Raw genomic sequence first — 23630 nt, forward strand, 5'->3', positions numbered from 1 at the left:
ACCTGCTTCTGCTTCTTCCGGCCCTGAAAAACTTTCTTGCTGCTCTCACTTCTTTTCAATACCTTGCGTGAACCCTTTGTTTTCTCCTTTCATTTGTTCTTATGATTAATTGATCAGCCTCGGCACGTGAGTCGGCCAGTGCGTGTTGGCAGGCGCACAGCATCTGAAACTTTTAAAGGTTGCGGGCGGAGAGTTAGAAAAAGGGAGAGGAAAGGAAGAGAATTCATTTCGGACCGCCTGGTGTGTGTGTGTGTGTGTGTGCGTGTGTGTGTGTGTGCGTGTGTGTGTGCATACTTCAGAGAGTTTTGTGTGGTGAGTGGGTGGGTGCGTCAGTCAGTCAGGCCGGGCTCTGCAGTGCACTCAGCCGCTGTGCTCTCCTCTCGGCTGAGTGGAAACATCATGTGTCTGTGGGACGCCCAGAGGAACAGCCCTGTTTCTCCACACTGAGACCAGAAGAGACAGTCGGAGCCGGACTGAGGAGAGAGAGGGAGCAAAATGGGCTTAGGCGGTAACTCGGAGTAGACTTTCTGGAAGAGAAGGAGAGGTAGATAACACAGAAACAGGGGTGCTCTCTGAGGATTGTCTTCATCTATTGTGCCCTCTGGACCTACCACCTCAGGCTCGGCTATGCCATGCTGGCCCAGAGGAACGGGCTCCCTCCGGGCTGTAAGCCGGGTCCTCTGAAGGATCACCCCGACCTGCGGGATGTGGACGTGAATGCGGAAGGATGCTGCTCTCTCTCTCCCTCCCCGACGTCCGGAGGCTGCCCGTGGGCTCGGCTGGCCGGGGTGGACGGCTGCCTGTCCGAGCCGTACTGCCTCTGGTTCCAGCTGTTGGCCCGAGCCTACTGGGGCGAAGTGGAGCTGGGGCTCACCAGTCCCAATCGCAGCGTGTCCTGGGCTCGCTTACGAGAAGCCTCTCGGAAGAACTGCGTTCGATCTCGGGTAAGGGTCTGACATTGGGGATGGAGTGCATCCCTGTGGTTTGCGAGGAGCTGAGTTGAGTTCCACTTTTTGAAGAATACTCAAAAAAGATTTGTTCTAACATTGATATCAGTATCCGGCAGAGGAGGTGTATAGACTTACATAGGATGCATTTGAGATGGGAGCAGAGGTTAGGGGCGGCTACACTTTGTTGTGCTGTCTGAGGAATTTAGTGTGCGTCATCCTGCTGTCCAGCAGCAGGGTAGTCCTGTTTCACTGACCGATATCTTTTGTAACACGAGTGCGTCTGTGTGTGTGTGTTTGGGTTAGGTTTCGTTTATTGTCATTGGTCCCTATGGTGGTTTCAGAATGACACTTTGCAGTTTGCTGTCTCGGGATAATCTTTTCATTTCAGCTGTCAGTGCACTCACTTATTTTCAGGATATATTCTTAACTCGTCTTTATTTCCATTTCCAGTGAATTTGGATGCAGTCATTGTTCAGCGTCGGTCCAAAAGGAAGGGCATTGAAGGCATTTTTTCCAATGATAAAGTGAACAAGAGTGACTAATGTGAAAGCCTGTGGGGAAAGGAGTGTGGAAAGAAACAGCAAGAGATTGAAAGCTGCAGGAGTGACTCAGAATTTAAAAAAATATATATATATAAAAAAAAAAAAAGCAGTTGGGAGAAAAGCTTAGTCCACACCATTCAAATCCAGCCAAACTTCTCATCACATATGCATAAAGATGCATGCAAATGTCCTGTCCTGTGGGGTACAGCACCATATGGCAAGTCACACATCAAACTCGCCGTGCACATATTAGCAACTGTTTTGATGAACAGATTGCATGCATAATTGAGCGGGATTTTTCAGGTGATTGTGTTTGCAGCAGGTTTACAGTATTGTTCCTTTTGAATATATCTGCTGTGGGACTCCACCACCAGCAGCAGCAGTTCCTCCCCACACTGTCCTCTGCTTCCTGTCTGCTGTATAATTCAAGATGTTATATATAGTGATGGAAAGTCTGCGTGTGCCTTGGCCAGGGGGCATTTAAGCCTAACAGCTTAGCTATTGCATAATGGGACATAAAATTTTAAGCATGAAATCCAAACAAACAGCAGAGTTGCCCTGCATCAGCTCCTTTCCCTCTCCACCTCCTCCTCCTCCTCCTCCTCCTCGTCTCATCTTTCCTCTCTCGCTTACATTATGGTCTGTGGCTCGATTCCAGCTCCAAACCGCTGGGTATTGGGGGTGATTTCACCAGTCATACCAGTAACCACACCACGCCCAGCCGTTGCTCCCTACATCTGCTGCTTCCAGACGAGGCGAACGAGGGGAGATATGGAGAGAGTAGCCAGAGGGGTGGCGGGGAGAATGTCTTTGTTTTGGATCCATACCTAAAGACGTATTTGGTCGGGGAAGGGCCCGCGGAGAGATCTGGGTTGAGGCTGATGTTCTTGGCAGATGCTCGGAGTCACTGTGGAAGTGTTAGCAGTAACCGCTAACTTGCATCCCATGGTGCAGCGGTTCAGCCCCCATCAATAGTTCGATGACATATGTCAGTCTCTCACCTCAAAAAGCTCACTGCCATAAAAATCTGTGAGGAAGCACATTAGATTCTTTCTTCAGGAAACAAATCGGCACAATTTTAGAATGGTATTCAACATTTAAACTTGCGCTGATGTCAGGAACGATGTGGTGCATTTTTTTTAAAAATATGAATGTATTGATCATGGTCTGGTCAAACATTTTGTCTATAAACCAAAAGAATTCTGGGTGATTCAGCCTGTCATAATGATGAAATTATTTGCAATTATTTCCATCCTTATGAAAACATTCCATTGAAACGAGGACAAATGTCATATTTCTTTGACTGTTTCTATGCTTTGTTTTTTTTTCTTTTTAATACCTAGAGATGTGAGTGATGCCCTCTTTTCATCTCTTTATCCGATTTATCATTACCAGTTGTGATATTCTGGGCCATTTTTTTTCTTCTAATTTTAACCAGTCACGTTACACTGCATCTCTTTGCAATAATTTTGTCCATTTAACCTGCAGAGCACGCCAATGTGGGCACATTTGGGTTTTAAAGGGATCTGTTGTGCTTTTCTTTAGTGTCTGTTCCATATCTATAACTTCGTAATGTCGCGTGTTCTTTTTATGGCAGAGGCTAACTACTTGCTGAAGTAGCTCCTTCAAGGAGAAAGAAGCTCAGGCCTCAGACTATTCTGACTCTTGGTTTACATGTCAGGACATCATCAACTGGTCCAAATAATCAGCAGCCGGCAAGAGAAGGCTGGTGTCTAATTACGACTACCAATGCTGCATGCTGGTGAATTACACGTGATTCATTATTTTTATTTGAACATGGTCTTGTAGGACGCGTGATTTCACAAGTTCGTCATCGTTCCAACGTCAGGCGTGATCAACTGCGTTTTTCTTACAAGGCACCTAAAACCGTTGCCTCGCAGCCCATGTGTTTCTGTTATGTCGGCACAAAGGTAACGTTACGCAAGCTGAGAGCTGCCAGCATTTAAGGGATGTTTTCATCCCGTGTTAGTCACAGTAGGAATGTAGCAGATACTTCTGTCATCGGGCAAACACGCCAAATAGCCCCGCAAAGCCCCAAATGTGCAGTAACTGAAGCCACATGTATGTACGGCCGTGTCTCTGGAGCTCTGGGCAGCACAATTGGGACTGAAATGACAATGTACATTATATTGGCACTCTTGTGATCTGTGACATTAACGACCAGTCAGGAAGAAAATTATTTGACTATATTTATGGCCAATTGTTCATCAGTCGTCAACACGGTCTGCAAAAATACTGTTACCTGGGACACACCTGAAGTCTTAATCCACAGCTTTTACAGATTGTAATATAAATCTCACTCTTTTGACATCCATCTTAGAAACAGTAAAACTTTTATTGAGAATATTTTGAGCTCTGTGGAAATGAATCCTTCTAATACGAATATTTACAGATATTTCAATACTTTTGCGATCTGCCATTGTTTAGTTTTTTTTTTAATAGTGACACTAAAGCTTAAGATACTAATAAAACCTCTCATCCTCATCTGGATTTTAAAAAGACACACAAAATCCATAGATATGACAAAACCGGTTGGTGGTTTGTTTTTGTTTTTTTCCTTCCTAATCTGAGAAACAGTTTACAGTTCTGTACTTTTAGCCACACCACTCTCTTTACCACTGTGCACAATTACAAGGCTCAACTTTTTATGTGGAAATGACTGGTTTCATATCAGTCAGTATGTGTTGCATCTGCAGTGGTGGTCAGGATCTCCCCCAATGGCATCCAAAGATCATTTTCTTGGGTTGAGATCATAGTTTAAATGAAAACACTGAGAAGAATTGTTTGCATGTTTACATAATGATATACTTGTTCTTTTTTTTTTTTTGTTGAATGCAGCAGACTTTAGATCTTGGAAATTGTGTTGAAAGGAAAGCAATACTGAGAGATGAAATTGCTCACATTGCAGCTCTTCTATGGTGGTATTTTCTCTAAAAGAGAAAACAATCCGATCTTTTGATTACTCGGGGGAAAAATGTGTCCTTGTTTGGTGACTGATTTACTCTGCAATGACGCAAATAAGCATGTCTGCCACACTGTCACCTTCCTGGATAATGAATCAACAGTGCAGAATTTATGCTGCTTATATGATTTAAATTAATTATACTTTTTTTTGTTTTTGCCCAGGCTAAGCAAAAGGATGGGCGCGATCAGAGTGAGGGGTCGGCCACCGCTTCTCCCGGGGCAGAAGAGGAGCCCTTCTGCTGGCCGGGGCCCAAGACGCTCCACCTCCGGCGAACCTCTCAGGGCTTCGGCTTTACGCTGCGACACTTCATCGTCTACCCGCCCGAGTCTGCCGTCCACAACTCACTGAAGGTGAAGCAACTTTTACAGGCTTTTGACATGCTTGTTTATGATTTTATTACTTAAACTAGAGCTAAGACATATTTTGGTGTTTTATCTTATGCAAGACATTTTTCTTAATGTGACCTATTTATCAATTCATCATTATGTCATTTTGTTCTTGTGCTCATAGCAGCATGTAAGCTGAAGCGGAAACATATGCCCAGTTTGTCACATTACATCTGGACACAGTCTGACGTGGCCACAAAACTTAAAGAACTGAATTACTGTTGGGAAAATGTCTTATAATATAAACCTTCTTATGAAGTTACTGTAAAATACATGCCTACAATCTACTCTAAATACCAATTTATAATATTACAACATCTATGAGGGGACTTATCAGAAGGCACCACTGATTTATTTCACGTTCTTATTTTTCTCATTGATGGGGAAGTGTCTTCATGCAAAACACTGAAGCCAAGCGGCTCCTGATTAAAAGCGAGCGCCTCAACATCGGTGTGTGAATGGTCGACTCAGACAGGAAATGTGGAACACTTCAAACATGCCATAGAAGTGCAGTCTATCTACTACGGCATCTCCCCTTTGTTTTTAATGCCTTTTTTTTGACTTGTGTCATCCCACCTGGGAACTCTGCCAGCCCTCCTCTGGATAACATCTGCCCTTTGGTAATAATCCTGATGTTACAGCACTTCCGCCTCCTAATGGGCACAGACTAATGCGGGTGAAAGGGCTTTTGGGTGCATGCGACACCAGGTCTCATTTAATGGGGGAAAAAAGGACTGGTGTTTTGAGTCCACTTTCCCAAAGCTTATCGTGAGCCGCCTTGTATTCGTTTTCTACGTGATAATTCAGGATAAGATGGGTTTACTTTTCTCTGAAGTGTATTTTGACAACCTCTTGTGTTTGCACAGAAGGATTTCCTACAAAGTTAGCATACTCTGCTCTGTTTATAGGCTTTGGCTGTGGCGTTTCATGTTGAAAGAGGAACTGTGGCACGTCAGGGTTCTCAGGCATTTGTGTAACCACAGAGATAGGCTTTTCTCCCAGAGGTCCTCTTGGGTATCACTGCTGTGTTTGGGTCTCTTTTAAGTCCAGTCTGGCCAGTTTGTTCGTCTGTGATTTTTCATACAAGATAACTTTACAAATACGTTGGGTTTTTTTTTTCCCCCTCTCCAACATTGAAATACAAAGCAGTAAAATTCCTCTCTCGTTCCCAGGCACAAATTGCATTCATTTAGTTATCCTGTTATAAAGCCTTTCATCAAAACAAGCTGTTGTGTCATAAAATTGCTCTGGCTTTTCACAAACTCCTTATCATAAGATGTGTTTCTGTGAAGTGTTGAGGTGAAACCTCGGACCAAGCTCACTGTAGACCTCAACCAGCCCTCAAATTATGTAACCTCGACTGACAAGTGAAGGGGTTAAAACAGCCCGTCATGCTGGCACATTCATCTTTCCTCATCGTAATTGCTTTTCGGGCCTTTGGATCACGGCTCTTGACTAATCGCAGTGCGGGGATATTGGGGTTAGATTGAGGAGGGTCAGGCCGTCTTAAGAAAAGCTTGAGGAGAGTGCAGAGTCTTAAAGGATGCATGGAGAACATATGTGTGAGAGAGAGAGGGGAGGCGGATTAAAGCGGCGAGTGTGGAATTTAACTGCAGTCTGAGGGAAATTAAGGTTTTATGTGTTGAGGAAATGGGGGGAAAAATATGGGTAGGAAGTGTGTTTTTTTTTTTTTTTTTCATTCTTAAAACTGTCAGAGTGTTTTTAGAACAGATCTCTATTTGATGATGATTAATGGTCTTTTTCTCTGTGGATTGTTTTATTTGGCCATCATTATGGTTATCAGTCGATATGAGGATGGTTTGTTTGTACAGTGATTTATTGCTCTTCGATCATTTCTAATAAACTTTGGTCTGTAACATTTATCGATACCAAAAGTTTTTCTTTATTTTCTGATTCCCCTAAAAGAAAATCAGTTCAATAAACGACGACAATGTTTTGTGTATGTTCTACATGCCTTGTGCATTTAGTTGCGATAGAGAGGGTTGCTGTTTCCATTGAAGTTGCCTCTTTAAATAAAAACCCAAGCTTTTCTATTGATAGTCTTTAGCTGGCAACTATTCATCCTAATTTTTTTGTAAAGGGCCCAAATAATTAGTTTTTTTTAAACCTATTTGAATAATTGACTCATTTCCCGTCCTTTGAAGAATAACGTTATCAGTATCTGCTGTATTGTTGTGTATTTGCATGAAACTCTATGAGAACAAGAAATTCATAAAAGGTCAAATTAAACCACAGCTATTCTGACATTTGTTTCTTTGTTTTTTTCTTCTTCCAGGATGATGAAAATGGCAGTCGAGGTAAGTGTGTAAAAACAATTTTTCACTTATTTAATCGCTGCATAAAGCAGAGTGTGTGATTCTGGAGCGCAGGTGTTTCAATGACAAGGAGATAGAAACCATTTAGTCCTTGCTCGTGTTCAGACGCTCCCCAGAATAGCAGATCAAATTAAGATTGACAGTCTATTACGTGAACGTATTCTCACTACTTGTAGGTAGAAAGTGATGCATTTTGATGACGCTGTGTGTCTTTGTTTGAACGCCTCAGTAGTGCTGATAATTCCGCCCCATCAGTTACTTAATAAAAGCACCAATTTCACCAGGCAATGGAGGTAAAGTCCTTAGGAAAACCTCGTGATGGGGTTGCTTTGTATTCTGTGTGTGCCGTCAGGCGGGCAGGTTGTGTCTCATGCTGCGTTTTACCGTTTGAAGTCGTTTCTCTTTAGAGTGGCAGTCCTGAGCAGCATGTGCGGTTAGCTTGGCGAGGCCTCAGCATTCCTCGGAGCATCCGGCCTGTCATTCCAGGCCTTCAGTATTCCGCTCACGTCTGCAGCCCAGCATGCACGCAGGAGGATGGCCCTGCTGCTCCTCTTCAGAAGCATTCTTAAGCAGCCCTACATCTGCACGCCTAGACTCACAAAGATTGTCTACATCTGAGGCCTGTAACTCTGGAGCCACATGTGGCTCTATTGGCTTCCTGAAGGTTTCACGAAAACTACATGTAAATAAACTGCGTTCAAATTTTTATCTTTTGCTGCAGGGCACTGATATCCTGCATTTCCGTGCAGCAAATGTGACATGTTTTAAATTGTTGGTCAAACAAAGCATGTGTCACAATTGAATTTTGACCAAAAGTTCCTGGAACCTTTAGTTTCAGTCACTCGTGTGCCCATTGTTGCTCGTGTTTCCACTGATCCACAGAAAAGCAATTAATGGAACCACAACTCCAATTGTGGGGACACGGTTTGGTGATTGTGCTTAATTACATTTAGGTAACACTGGAAAGGAGACAAATCCTAATAACAAGGTCCAAATACTGAATTTGATCAAAGCACAATGACAAAAAAACACATAGAGAAAAATAGCACACAGCTGCAGAGTGTTTGGCAGGTAAAATATGATACAGTGAGTGGCCAGCCTCAAAAGTTTCAAAGCCTTTCTTTATTACTGTGGCATCGCCGAGGGCGTTTAAGGGGTAAGAATTGCTCTGTATCTAAATTTAGACCACGTTTCCAGTTTCTGTGATGGTTCTTGGTTCTTGCAGTCGAATTTCCTGAAAAGTATCTCAATCCCGATGGCGTGCATGGTTCTGTCTGTGCGACTGGGTGAAAAATGATGGATCATGTAATACTTCAGGCCTCTCAAGCTGGTTGAAAGTGTTCACATAAGTAAAGTCCATGTATCATCTTGGTCAAATCATCAGTTGTAATTTCATTCAAATAAAGATCAGCATTTTTCTGTAAGCTTCTGTATTGCAAATTGTAGTCTCAAGGCACAAAAAGGAGTAGATAACCATCATTAGCTTGTTTTCTATGCTTGTAATGGCCCCAAAGTCCTACCAGGTGTGTGTCAGCAAATAATTGCGGCATGAGCGTACAGTGAGAGTGAAAAATCCTGCGTTTAAGGGAGGGTGAGGGGAGCGCTTTGCGATAAATCTGACTCCTCAATGCCTCTGGACGGGAAATTGAGAGATTCCTGTAAGTGTCCCTCATCATTCCTCTTGGCTTGTGGTGTCACATTCCTCACTCTGCCCTCATCCCAGCCTCCTTAACTTCTCCTCATCCACCCGTCTCAGTCAACACAGGCCTAAAAACATTAAACAATACATGCACACACACACACACACATTGAGCCTCACTGTGGCAAGAGGAAACCCTTTAGGGGTAAGTGTCTGCGCATTCTTGCGTGGCAGCATTGCGCCGTTTTCTGAAGTCGTCTGCGAGACTCCGCTTGGAAGAGGTCATGTAAAACCCCCATACGAGCATGTTTGTGTGTCATTAAACCCTGTGTGGCAAGTACACCAGAAACATTCATCCCTGGTAACGTGGTGAATAATGATCCTCACCTGGAGACCTGCCCTCCTAAGAAGTCACTTGGCTTCCCTCCAGCCGCTGATGAAAGCGTCTCTGCCTCTCGGCGGGTGGCGAGACCCCGTAATGGTGATGATGCAGGTAGTGGGATGATCTGAAACCGATATCAGGAAGTGTCCCGAGGGACCGCAACCGGAGGAGTTTAACCCATCAAGAATTCAAAATGGAAAGTGGAACCAAAACACTTGTGTTTAATATCCACCATTAGAACCATTTCTTAATAAATCAAGTGCACCGGTCTTGAAATGAATTCAAAACATAGGTGACCTTTACTTAACTGTGTAACTCAATGCTGAATGAACCCCCCCCCCCCAAAAAAATTGGTTATATTCAAGTAAAAAACATCCATTTTTCTTCTACATGATAGCATGTTATGTCAGTGTCAGTATTACTGCAAATCTGAAGAGGCCAAACCTCAGTTTTTGGTCGTTTAATGGTGAAGGATTGAAGGATGGTTTACCAGAAAATTTGACGGCTGCATTAAATCTATTAAGAACTCAGGCATCATTTATGTGCATAACTTATAAGCCAAGTACAATGCACTGTGAATGCAATGTAATTTGATCTAATTCTATGTCTCTTTCATTAAGTCCTAATGCATTCCATCACACACGTCTCCACAGAGAGGTGTGTTTGAACCTTTCTCCGGGTCCTGGAGAAGTAATACTGCGTTCCGGTTGCTTCACAGCTGATTCCTAAATTTGATCTAAAACAATGGGATCCCTCGGAAAATAAAAGAGGTCCTTGCCTTTAAAACTCGGTAAAAAAACTTGCTCAATTCAAGGTCCAAGGCGACTGGAGCACAGCATCAGTGAAAGCAACATTATTCAGAAACATCCTTCGATTGTACACTGGTACTGGTGCACTGTCAGTCACTCAGGGTGAAATGATTGTAGCTCAAATGCCAAGACTTGTTATCTTCAAAATCAGGTACATTCAGGTTACTGAAGAAATAAGATATTTAGGGAGAAGAATGAGCTCTACTTCTTGAATTTTGCTCCCAACATTACATTTATTTTACTGACTTTAAAAACAAATAGTAGAGTCTCCAGAAACCCCAGGAATTTGCCTCTAAAGGCAGAGAAACTTACCAAAGACACCTATGCTTTACATCTTTATAATTCATTCAACTATTGTAGTGTTCTTCATTTTTTCTAATTTTTTCTTTTTTCTTTTAAACTTCATTTCCTGAGCAATTTCACAACCAAAAAGAAAGTGGCGATCGTGTTTGACGTTCTTCCTTCTTTACCGGTGCACGAAGAGACTTGGAGAACCAACGGCGTACTTTCTACACATTCTACTCAAGTGTTAGTTCTAACAGATGTCTACAAATAGTTGTTGTTGCTATGTGACAACCGTGGACACTGCTTGGTCACAATCACAACTGTGAGATCTAAAACATCCGCTTAACGTCATCGGCAAACCATATGAATACACACACACACACACACACACACACACACACACACACACACACACACACACACACACACACACACACACACACACACACACACACACACACACACACACACACACACACACACACACACACACATGCTTGATCACACAGACCCAGACGGATAGTAAGTCCCATGTGCTTGATTATTTCAATGTCTTAAAAGAAAAAGAAAAAAAAATAGCTGCGTTCTGCTGGAGTTGGGCCTGGGAGGTGCACAGTGCAGTTTATTTGCTCGACTCCAGGCATGTGTGTGTTTGTGAGTGTTTGGGAGGAGGTGGAGGAGGGGGAATGACTGACCGCATGTTGACTAGCTGGGTGTTGCTGCTGGAAATACTTCAAACCTCCAGAAAGCACAGACACAGAGACCCACACACTGATGTACGCGCACCCACAAACAAACACCGATGTACAGGACGTATGCAGCGGGCTGCATCTTGGAAACACAAAAAAACAGCATTGCCTCTTTGTGTGCCTGAAATGTGGATCTGTTTATTTCCCTTCGCAGCGGTTGTGTACATACCAATCCCAAATCGTCCTCTCTATCTCACTTCCTCTCTTCTTCCCTCCCTGCCCTGTCTCTATCCCCTCTTTCCCTTTCCTGTATGTCTTTTCTATTCACGTGTGTATTTTAGCAAGTTTTCCAAAGGCCAAAATCAGAGTGAGGAGTTTTGTGTGGTGTTTATGAAACCGTGGCACCACAGCGCAGCCAGGGAAGCAACATAAAATTTCTCCATCTGTTCAAATATTTGTTTTTCATTCAATGTGAAACTTCTCTGTAGAAACTTCTTTGTTTCCTCCCCTCTTATTCTTTCGCTTGAATTTCTGTTCTTTCCCATAAACTCTGCAGAGGGGACGTAATGCAGCACAAGCAAACAGAATTCCCCCGTATTCTCCAGTGGGCTTATTTGATGCCCCACCTTTTTTAACAAAGCCGTGGCCAAAGTTTTGTCCTTTTGCTTTTTCTCTCTCTGTCTGCTTCTCATGTTGCCTTTCCAGCCATCACCCCCCCCACCCCCCTCTTATTTTTCACTCTTTCTCATTCGGCCCATCATTGAACTCATCAAATGCAGTTTCATTTTAATCACATACTTCTTCTTTTTATTTTTTTCTCATTTCTATTTGGCTGCAAGTTTAATTCCCCTACAGTGATTCATACGTGCCTGCTTGAGTAACCACTGACATAGACCATTAAAACCCCAAGTTCCCTCTATAAGTCGGTGCACTTCTTAAATCTCGTCTCTGCTGAGACATTGTCACACGAGCCGGATGGTCACGTGCTCTTTGGGCTGAGCATTGCCCATCAGACGCCCACGAAGCCCGTTTTACCTCCACTTTAGCTCTACACCCGCTTGAACAGACGTGAAATACTTCAGTTTCCTAATGATGTTGAGCCCAGCTGATCACATTCTGATAGGGAAACGAGTCATTTCACGGAGACCGAGGACAATTTAAAGGAAGTTTACAGCAACGCCTGTGATGTTTTGCATTTGCAGTGACCAGCGAGAGAAAGAGTCAAGGTTTTCCACTCCAGGATTATTACCGAAGCCTATTACTGGTGCATGCTTAAAATGCCATAAAGCAAGTGCCGTTTTGGCATGCATGTTCATTTTTGCCATTTTTTGTGGTAGAAGTTTGAAGAATGGCACTGAGGTCAAAGTATCTGTTGATTGCTCATTGGAGTATTTGGTCGATAATGTCAGATAAACAGATGATACATTTTCCATTCTCTTCCAAACCAAAATATGTTTGACTTGTAGCAGGTGTGTAGACTAATTTTCCAAGCATTAGAAAAGGAGATTTTTCTGCAAAAGAATCTGACGAGGCACAATAAAACCTGCCACTACAGCCTGACTGATTCTACATTCCTGCCTGGAGTCCTTGCAGAGGAATTCATTAAGTCCCCCACATAATATCTGCAGCGTTAGACAATAGCAGAAAGTATTCAGATACTTAAACAACTGACAACAAGCAGTTCCACACAGAGAATGCACATAATATAAATGCACTTTGTTTGGAATCAGTCGCTAGAAAAATCCTTTACAATATGTAAAAAAAAAAAGCATTTTTCTTGTGCAGGTCAGGAACTGAAACCATCTTGAGAATTCATGTTAATCAGGCGCCGTCTTGCTTCCGAGGTCCATCAGGTCGAGCTCAAACTGCACATTATCTCAGGTTGTTAGCTTCTAACGTTACAGACCTGCTTATTTGCACCGTGCAGGCATTTTAATTGCCCACACTTGTTGAATGCGACATTGCTTTACTACGTCCACTCTTTGTTCAACATGGAGTTTTCTAAAGCTTGACAGTCCTTCTGCTCTGCCTGTGAGCTCTTGTTAAGCTCCGATTTAATTTCCAGTGTTCCTGTGAAGAGTTTGGGCTCATTTCGACTGTTTCTTAGGAACTGAGAAACAAGCAAAAAGCCCATCTGTCTCCAGATGTTTTGTCACTTGTTCCCTCGAATGACCTGAAACGTTGCTTGTCAGACAGTTTTAACTTTAACACAAACAAAACACGAGCGTCAGATATTTTTCGTTATGTCTCGGATGTTTATGTCATTTAATTCCTGTGTTTTGCATTCTTTTGTAAATACACAGTAATGGAAAAGTTAACACGTCAACAATCTCAATGTACTTCAAATGATCAGTCCTGCGCTCGCACACCAATGGCTGCCATGCTGAGATATATTGAAGGACAGGAATGTTTTGGCTGGGTCCCAGTTGAGACTTTTTAATGATCTGTACCAAATGGTTGTCAAAAAAATGCTTTATGTTTTTGCAACTTTGAAGTCTTTGGTCTCTCGCTGTCATGTAAATGTTGGCCTCAGCCTTTAACTATGTGTCTCGGCGTCCGTCCATTGTTAATTTGCCCCTTTCGCAGTGATGGGAGAAGCTTTGAGTCGTACGGACTGCTTCAGCGTGTGCCCGGCTTGACAAACTGCGGCTTGTGAGCACATTGAGACACCTGCGTTTGAATCTGGGAGCGAAGCCTTACGGGTAAATTCTCCATCAGCTGGCGCCGTTTGTGAGGATGTGGGTTTGTTGAGTGTGCGGCCGAGGTCAGGAATCGGGTGAGCAGGTGCTTGAGCAGAGTTTAAGCTTTCAGGGCAGAGTTGTGTTTGGACCGGTGTGTGTGAACTGTATACAGAATGTGTGGCTGGGAAGGGAAGAAGCAGAGGCAGAGTTACAGTATTTATTTTCTGACTATAAAACACTCTGTGTCTTTGAAGGACGTTGTTTGTGGATGTATTTGAAGTGCACTCATGCTTTGACCTTCCCACGCGACGGGGAGGGGTGGGGGGAACTTTCTGCCACGATTATGTGCATCTTCATCATTCTCAGCCGGAAGTGAGCTGCAACTGATAGCCATCAATCCTTTTGGTGTTGGAATCACTTGACACGTTTGCGTAGTTTCCCGTTTGTTTATTTTTTTTCCATCCCCACCATTTGCATGAAAGCGAGGTTGGTTGGTCAGAGTGACACAAATGGTAAAGAGTTGGACACACCGCAGCATTACGCCAGGGTTAATGCAGCGGGCCCGGCCCTCTGTAGAACAACATTATCTAACCCAAAACAACAGGGGGAGCGGGGAGCTGGCCCACACAACCAGGCCCAGCTGTGCAGTCGGGGAGCAGAGCCAAGAGAGAGCAGCGCTGACACTCGCTCACACCAGAGAATGGCTCTCCACTGCAAACCGCCGAGAGTCCGGTTTGATTTAGTTGGTGTTGGAGCTTATATGTGTTCACTTTTGTCGTTTTGCTCAGAGTGTAAGCAAACAGACTTGTCAGCTCAAGCATTTGAATGTAGTTCCAAATGGCCAAATCAATGAGAGTCGGGGTTAAAGCAGAGGGCGCAGATTTTGTACCAGAACGTTTTTTATTTGTAGAGAAAAATAACAACACTGGAACATATTTACAAGCTAAAGTATCACACACCATTCTCCCATTGTTTTTTAACCAATTAATCAAGAAGTGACAGTGCCCACTAATAAACATTTAAATATATGCAAATTTAAACCAAGTTTCCCCAAGAGGTGTGTTTTCATTGGCTGTCCATCCCTCGGATGTTGCTCAGTATCCAGCCATCAGAATAATACATAATACATCAAAAACCTACCACAGTGTGATCAGCTGGCTGGTGTCCAGTCCTGTCACATGGGGATTACACATTGTATTAATTTATTTAATCCTCATCATCAGTCATGTCTTTTTTTATTCAATCTATGATAAAGGTGTGGTGTAGTTGTGGTTCATACAAAAGCTCTTTTGTTGATATTCAGTTACAAACACTGGCATAGACATCCATTTGCAGTGGATAAAAGCAACCCTTTGAAAATAAACATTGAATTTCTTTATTCATTTCTGCTTTTTTTTACCTCTTTATATACGCAAATAAACACATGTAATATAATATATTTTAACTCCAACAAACAAAAATGCATGTTGGTGTCAGAGTTTGTTGTGACTTTAGTGTTTTTAATCCCAAATGAATAAGGATTGACCATGGGAATTAGCCTTGACATTCATATCAGTGCATACAAATTCTACTTTAATGGGTAGATATTATTTCCAACCGAATCACATCTGTCCAAGAAAAACGTCCCTGTGGAAACGGCAACCTATTTCCTCTTGCATCACATGATTGTTGCATTGTCATTCTGCCATCATAGTCCTTCTGTCATTGCCCATAATGTACCGGTGCACTGGTTTCAGTAGTGCAGGATGGAGCTCAAGATCTGTCGGGAGGGCTCCTCCACCCACAGCCCTACTCATGGGTGTTAATCTTGTAAAAATGCCTTTTACTGCAGTTTTGAAAGTAAATACCTGCAGTTATTCACGTGTATTTTGGGGCAGATCCGTTTTCCAGTATACCGATGTTTATTTTGAGCTTGAATCAAAGTGGAAGTACTCAGTGTTTAGTCCACCAGTAAAACTTTTTTCCCTCAAGTACCACCCAGGAGTTGCTGCTGTGGTTATTCAACTCCTCATTTTGTGTTTTTGGACCGGGCCAAAGTCATTTGGAGACTGATTTATTGCATTAATCCACACAGTAGTTTATGCTTTCGCTAAGACAGTTGGGAGCATTAAAAGAAAATATATCCAAAGCTTTAGATTTGCACATTTAATCCTGCTCATCCAGCTGCAGGGGCATGGAAACTTCCAGAATCCAATTTGTGCCGCAGAGTAGGAGATCAGCGAGATTGGCTTTAGATTGGGAATCTGACTTTGTGACAGAGAGAGAGAGTGAGGGACCGAAGGGAGAGCGTAATGTTTGTGCACATCTTGACCTGCAGGTCAGTCATGGCCTGAATTGCGTCCTTACTGTTGCACCTTCATGCATCAGTGCAGGTTTTCATCCTGCTGAAACGCTGAAGAGCCACTGCAGCATGTCAGGTTTTTGTCCTGCCATCAGCCGCCTAGTAATTTGTACTCAAAACCAGGGTTAACAAGAGTGTAAACACAGGGCTGACCCACAGGAGTAGTTTGTCCCCGAGAGACATGTCACTTCACAGCCTCTGCTGCCTTCTGCTGGATGAACAAGAGGCCTGCAGCTACTGCTGCCCAAGCCCAGTGGACTTATTCATGATGTCAGGGTGAATGAAAAGATTCTGGATGCAGTGTGACTCTCAAAACACTGGCTTTTAATTGTTCTTTATATTGAAAATGTATGTTTCTCTCATTTTTGTTTTGTTTTTAGAGATTCTGCATTAAAAAAATTTTTAAAACATCTTTCATCTGCAAAGTTAAATCCGGTTTAATTTTTGTTTAGGTTGTGTAAAGGTCTTGTTGATGACTACTTTGCATGGACAGCTCAGGATCAGATGAACATTGATGCTTTTTCCAGGATCAGATAAACACATGCAGCTTGTTACATGGATATAAATATTATTCTTTAAGGAAAGGTTGGGGTCTTTGGCGTAAAGTAGGGAAAATGTTGGCTCCTTCGTTAAAGTCTCTTTCAGAAACGCACTATTTTGACATTTACTGATTGGTGGTTCTGTCATACTTCCCATATTTACCCTGGTGAGGTCTGACTAAACCAGGGTGTTAGAAACTAATCAGTCAGTTATTATTTAAACTGTCTTTGTTGGTGTGTTCGCTTTTATTAGATATTATACTACAGATAATCTGTAATTTAATACATTGCCGGTCATAAACGTTAATCCCGTGTCATGACATTTCCTTCCACAAGGGGGACATAGAGTCAAATGCAGCGGATAAGCTGGCATGGGGGAGAGGACATCTGAGGTGACACACTTTAAATGTCACATTTCCTGCTGGATGCATTTGACTGTTTCCTCCTAGCAGAGAGGCGTCTATCTATGATTGGATACTCGCAGCAGACATAAATTTTATAAAAAAAAATTCTTAAAATGTGGGTGGTTCAGACATAAAATGTTACTGAAGCAACAAACTGGACCTGCAGCAGCTGTTGAGGACTCTGCAGTGCAGTGGAAATTCTAGTGGCCTGTGGCGAGTAAATGCTTGTATCTGCTGCTCGGGGCATGAAAAAGGAATGTCTATGAAGAACAGTGTGAGCTGTGATGCTGCACTTCCGACAAGCCTGTAGGGTGTGAGAGGCGGCTGACGTGCAGTGAGATTGTGAAATATGTCTCAGGGAAAGACATTTTCTGTCGTGGTTAGAGTCCCAAGCACAGTAATGCCGTCTTTATGAATTAGTATTTTTAACACAATATTTGCTCATTTTCCTCGTTGCACATAACACAACATTGCGTGACTCTAACGCCCCTTGTGGCTTGTTTTACATGCAGTCGTGTCAGCACACTGTGACTGCTCCCCGCTGTCCTCCGTCAGATGCAAGAGCACAGATGAGCTCTGATTTGACTGTGCGGAAGGGTTTCAAGACCAACGATGATGAATTTTCATCTAATTTTAGAGACAAATTTTCATGTGTATATATTCTGTCACGAAGCTACCCAGAAATGGAAAATAACACATCTTTGAATGCTTTGTCATTTAAAATAAATGCAAGAAAAACACGTTGATCAGGGTTTTCCAGCAGATATTTTCCAACAGAAATGCCAAACGTATCAAGGGTCCAGCTTCATATTGACTTTCATTAGTCATACTGGCATTGTAACGGTGTAACGGATTTAAACTCTGCAGTGTGAGTTAGGCTGTAGTATTATACTTAATAATACAAGTTTGTTACATTTGATTTAAAATGAGAGTGATCTGCAGCTTTAATTGTGACTGTTGCTGTGGGGAAAGCAAGACCACCACACAAGGATATTCAACTTCAACATGGGGTAAATACAAATTTGTAATGAAGAGAGAGATGGTGATAAAAAAAACCATGACTTTATTTGAACATCTTAAATCTTGGGATTGTACATTTGGATACGTTTGTCCACGACTTCTTTTACTATTTCAACAGTGGATAATCTGCATAGTTCACACAGGCTGGATATATATTCTCTTAATCATCCGAAGGTGTGCTGCAGGTGTAATGTCTCACAAACCAATCAAATTGCAAGCGCTTACCTTTGTGCCATTTCGACGGCCTGGTGATCGTTGAGAGCAAGTCATGATTAAAAGAAATGCGTACAAGATGAAATTGTTTAATGAAGAAATCTTCCTTCTTTCTTGTTTCGTGTGAGAGGCAGATAGTACACAAGTTGTGTGTATGTCGGCTCTATGCTGCAGCCTGAAAACAACAAGAAACACTGCGGCATTGATTTCGGACACATATTGAGTTGATCAATAGTGTAGCCGCTTCCTGTTTCCTTCCGTCTGGAATGCACTAACACTGCACCTGAGCTCACTACATCTCATTTTGAGAGCAATCAATCAATCAATCAATCATCATGGATGAAGAGGTTTCTAAACTGTGCGCTTACCAGATTGTGTCGGTCCCGGCTGGCAAAATCCCAAACATACGAATTTCTAGCAAAGAAAATGTGCATTGCTTCTCATAGTATGTAAGATCAGGCTCCCAGACTGAAGCATGGTGGTGTTAGAAGACTTTCAAACTGTGTGTGCGTGTGTGTAAACAAACAGTACACGCAGTGCATTCATCTTGAAAACTGCTGTTTGCATTAGTCAATGAGCATAGGAAAGTACGTTATAGTATGAACTGTTATAATTTTATAAAGTTTGTTCATTCAGGTTTTCCAGCTGTTAAATGGTTAAAAAGGTGACGTGAATAAATGACTGTTTCTGCGCTTTTTCTAAGATTAAGGCAGTTCTTTAATGTGTATGTGTTTGACAGTGATTGGAGTTGTTCTAGTGATCTTGGTGACTGTCTGTCTCTCTGCATCTGTCCTGCAATGGACTGTCCACAGTGTAACCTGCCCCCAGAGGCCAGATAGATATTTATTTATTAACTTTTTCTAAAGAATTTTAAATAATCTGACAGTAGACTGATCTGTGTGTAGTTTCAGTGTGTAACCATTTCCCTGTTCGGCTTGGCCTCGTTGTGACTCCGCTGCCGATTCTCCTCGCCGTGTGACCAATCGCCTCACCGCGCTCTCTCCCTCTTTTCCCTCTCCGTCGTTGCCAGGGAGACAGAGGAACCGTCTGGAGCCAATGGACACCATTTTCGTCAAGCAAGTGAAGGAGGGAGGCCCCGCCCACGGAGCTGGACTCTGTACAGGTACACACACACACACACACACACACACACACACACACACACACACACACACACACACACACACACACACACACACAGTTGTCCACTGGGAGCAGCGCACGCCGTGTGATAACCGGCAGATCTTATGATTAACTCTGACCGTCTCACATTTGACCTCAGAGCTCCGTCTGAGATGTCCGTGCTGTAGGTAGTGACTCCACTTCCTCGTGAGCCGCCAAGCAAAACAGATCCGGGTTACAAAATAACAGATGCCTCCTACATGGGAGGTTGAACAAAATGTAACACAACCTTTGCTTAATTCTGTTTTTCTATGTCTCCCCCTGTTTCCAGTCACTTGATAAAATATGAATCACTTCTAATTTTAAGCCAGCAGAGACCGAAATACACCAAGAAAGTCAACTCCAGTTTACAAAAATAGCTATTCGGAGGTGTTGTGTGAAGTTGAGCATTACTGCCAGGTTGGCAGTCTGTGTTACAGGAAATGTTAAGTGGTCGGGACAAGCCCTCTGCGCTGTCGGCTTTTATCTGCTCGTCTTCTCTCCCGGGACAGCACGAGAGCAGCGTTTTCCCACAATTATCAGGTTTTTACCTCGCCTCACTTCCTGTAAGATGGCCATCTTCTGAAAGCTTGAATGGAGACGGACCCTAACGCAGGGTCCGTAACACAAACACATTCTACTAGAGGATGAGAGTTTGTGGCAGAGGCAGTTGTTCCAGAGTGCTTTCTTTTGAATAGTTATAACACAGTTTTTTTTTTGAGCTGCTGTTTGGAATAAAACTTCTGATTTATGCTGATTAAACCCTGTTTTGCAATCCAGGGGATCGGATTGTGAAGGTGAATGGCGAGAGCATCATTGGAAAGACGTACTCACAAGTCATCGCCTTGATCCAGAACAGGTGAGATTTAACTTTGTGGTTGAAATCAGCCAAGTCTGAAGATCTAATCTTTTCTGCTGCATGTTTGTGGCCTAATAACGGCAAACGATTTGTGAAATGCATCAGGAGAATAATTTCCGTCGTTGTGAACAAGGCCACGTTCGGCTTCGCTCCATTAAACTGTGGCTATTAAAGGATTCATTCTACACTAAAACCTGTTTACTTGTTGAAGTGTGAACAGTTCAAGCCCCATTTTGTAACAGCCTCCCTCTGTCTCGTTCCGCCAGTGATGCCTCGCTGGAGCTGTGTGTAATGCCAAAGGATGAGGACATTTTGCAGCTGGTAAGCGTTCATTCATTGCTGAATATTCAAAGTGCTCTTTGAAATGTGCCATTTAGAAGCACTTACAGACTGTTCATATCCATTCGCCAATGAGTGGAAGAACTGTGGGATCCCGTTGTCATCGTCACCCATTTGACACATTTACACCGAAGGATGTGTTAAAAAAAATACGAGTTATTACTATGATCTCTCTGGTCATTAAATAGAACTGCATCAAGTGATATTACAAGACTAGTCAGGTTATCTTATAGGCTTCTTGTGAAATCTTCAATGTTAAGTTGTATTGTTTTTAAATAACTTTAAGGGAAACAAAAACCTTCTGTCCCAGTAAAGGATAATTTGCTGTTTTGTTTGAGGCTGTGAAATTTCATAAGTCAGTGCCGTTTGTCAATTTAATCCCTTGCTCAAAACGCCTTCACTGAATGGGACTTATTTATGTGAAGCATTTCACTAGTTTGTTTTGCTTTAAATCTCAAAGCTTCACCTGTACTTCCGCAATCATTCCAACAGGACGCACATTGCCATTCAATTTGTAAAGTCCACACAGTATCTACCAGTCACAACTGATTTCTCCTGAATAAAAGATGTATGATGATTGCAATAATAATGTCCACAGCAGTTTTCCTGCTAATGCACTCAGAGAAGTTTATGTTCACACTCTAAAACAACAAATCAAAACATGTGATAGTGTTTAAGTATGTATTTTCATCTGTAAAGAAGCAACTTTAGTTGATTCTAGCTCCGTAAACCTCCAACAATGATAGTGATCCACACCATAGGTCTTCTACAAAAATGGAGAAAGTGGAGGCAAATGGCCCGCACAGCTTAAGAGAATGACAAAATATACATCAAATAGACCAAAGCCAGGTTTTTGTATGGCCTGCGGGCCCTTAGCTTTACCCATCTTGGCTTAGTGGAAAGGTCACGATTTGAATCGCAGTCAACTAAACAAATCACACAAATGAAATACAAGAACTGATGCAACATGTCAGTTTTTACTGAAAGATATATTCATATTGGTCAAAGCTGAATGGAACTTAGCATTCTTTAGTAATTCTGTTGTTGTTATGTTTATCCTTGAGATGTTATTGAAGTGTGGTGATTACAGCAAATTAGAGCAGCGGGGCTGCACTTGGATCATAATGAGCGAGGCTTGCTGTCAGGGTTCAGAGCCCCACAGATGAGAAAATAATGCCGCCTCACTCGTTTCTCACCTCTTTCTGGGAAACTCTTTCTGGATGCAGAAAGTCGGCTCCCTCTGTGTGGCTGAATTCCTTGCATAGCTTAGTCATTTTGGCTGCAGTTCTACCAAAAGCCACAGAAAGTTGCTCTTGGCGTTTTGGAATGAGTCTGAGTGCTCACAAGGCCGACGGATTTCAGTGAAGCAATCAGCTGTTTGCCCTCATGGATTTCAGAGTCTGATGTGGTGCGATGTTTGGTTTGATTGTTTACTGAAAGACTCTGTGTGAGAATGGCTTTCAGGTTTTGAAATACAGTCAGTTATGAGTGTATAAAAACCCTCCTTCTAAAGTACCTTTTGATGGTAATAAGTGAATAAAATCAGCCAATGGAACAAGTCAAAATTCCCCTGGGTTAAAAAGTGATCTGTGGATGTACAGCAGAGCTTAAATCGAGCTGACATCACCGGGATTTTAGTTTGGATCTACTTATTATGTCAATATGAGGCTGTTTTCATCCAAAAAATGTGTTTCCATTTCACATTTTTCCACACTATTCTTTACATATAATTATTATCTAACTTATTTTGAGTCAAACAGCAGTGGTCCTTTTCTAAATATGAGATATGGAGAAGTTTGTTGTTGAGCATCACTTTTTACAATGAATCTGATTTCTTTTAATCTGTGGACACAATTCACATTTTTCCAACAGCTTTAAAATTGCCATGTTAAAAAAAATCTGTCTTCATGTTATTATTCAGTGTGACATTTTATCAGCCAATGATATATTTATATATACTGACAAGTCTCTCCTGAGCTTATAACTTGCAGTATGATTGTATTTCAATATATTTGTAGTAAGACGTTAAGTAGACGACGTACAGTGCTGTCTGAAACTACAAGACCTATTCGACCTTGTAAATATTCTCTATCCCACCAGGCAAATCGGTGATAGAAATAACTGACAAAACATTATACACAATGCATATGGAACTGTTGCTTCACGGACATGTTTTACCTCTCCGATCTGAAAAATAATAATGATAATTGCAGAAGGATTAAAGTGACAAATGCATCATACTGTGTCTCTGTTTGAGCCTGTTTTGTTAGACGCTCACGACCAGAGGGAGTGCAGCTTCAGTCAGCTGACTCCTCTCTGAACACTGTTTACAGCAGCAGAAACTAGCGCAGATCATGCAAAAGTGAAAGTGTGACAGGAGCAGCTTTATGTCGGATGAGCGAGAAGCTGACAGGGACGCAGGAGAAAGATGCTTGAGGAGCCGGAGAGGGGGAGGGGAGGTGACCGAGTGAGCAGGTGAGAGTGACGGAGCGAGAGAAGAGCATGGTAGGAAGGAGGAAAAGCCAACAGCATACATGTGGCAGTGTGTTGTGACAGCGGTGGAGATGCTGTGGAAGTAGTTGAGGGTGAATGTTGGTACATTGCAGCAGATCTGAGATGGATGCTGAAGTGGAGCTTTTCTCTCATTTCTCTTCTCTGTTCAGGATGTATTTTTAGATTTGCTCATGCCAGAGAAATTGCCTCCATCGACGGGGGTTGCACCACTTATAACTCCTTTGTTCTCACCTGTTTACTTCTCTTTATTCCCTTCTCTTTCTCTCACTGCTTGCCCTTATCTAACCTGTGGACTGCAGTTTTCCAGGGATATCACTGCTCTGGTAAGGAGGGAAACGATACTCACTAACCCACTCACCCCTCTCCTGGTGATTCACGTCTCTTTATTACATTACGCCACATTCATAGCTTGTCTTTGCACATTTGCACTTCACTGTTGGCAAACGGTTAAAAAATATTCCCCCTTTGGCAATGCAGGAGTGTATTTGGATCGTTGAGGGAAAGCGTGTGCGCTTCGAAAACAAGTGGTTTGAAGTCATCTGTTTCCCCGTACTT

General features: G+C 42.5%; 1 protein-coding gene across 1 annotated transcript in view; it reads left to right on the forward strand.

The window, feature by feature from the left end:
* The first annotated feature begins 460 nt into the window (after positions 1–460).
* The window catches only part of arhgap21a (Rho GTPase activating protein 21a), a 44535-nt gene continuing 21365 nt past the window's right edge, over positions 461–23630 (forward strand). Inside the window, exons 1-6 of the mRNA XM_080489841.1 lie at positions 461–944; positions 4640–4828; positions 7161–7182; positions 19233–19325; positions 20144–20222; positions 20489–20543. Of these exons, the coding sequence (XP_080345967.1) occupies positions 633–944; positions 4640–4828; positions 7161–7182; positions 19233–19325; positions 20144–20222; positions 20489–20543 (750 nt within the window). The 5' untranslated portion in view covers positions 461–632. The remainder of the gene's footprint in view (positions 945–4639; positions 4829–7160; positions 7183–19232; positions 19326–20143; positions 20223–20488; positions 20544–23630) is intronic.

The sequence above is a fragment of the Lipophrys pholis genome (genome assembly GCF_963383615.2).
Source record: "Lipophrys pholis genome assembly, chromosome: 20".
Classification (NCBI taxonomy): Eukaryota; Metazoa; Chordata; class Actinopteri; order Blenniiformes; family Blenniidae; genus Lipophrys; species Lipophrys pholis.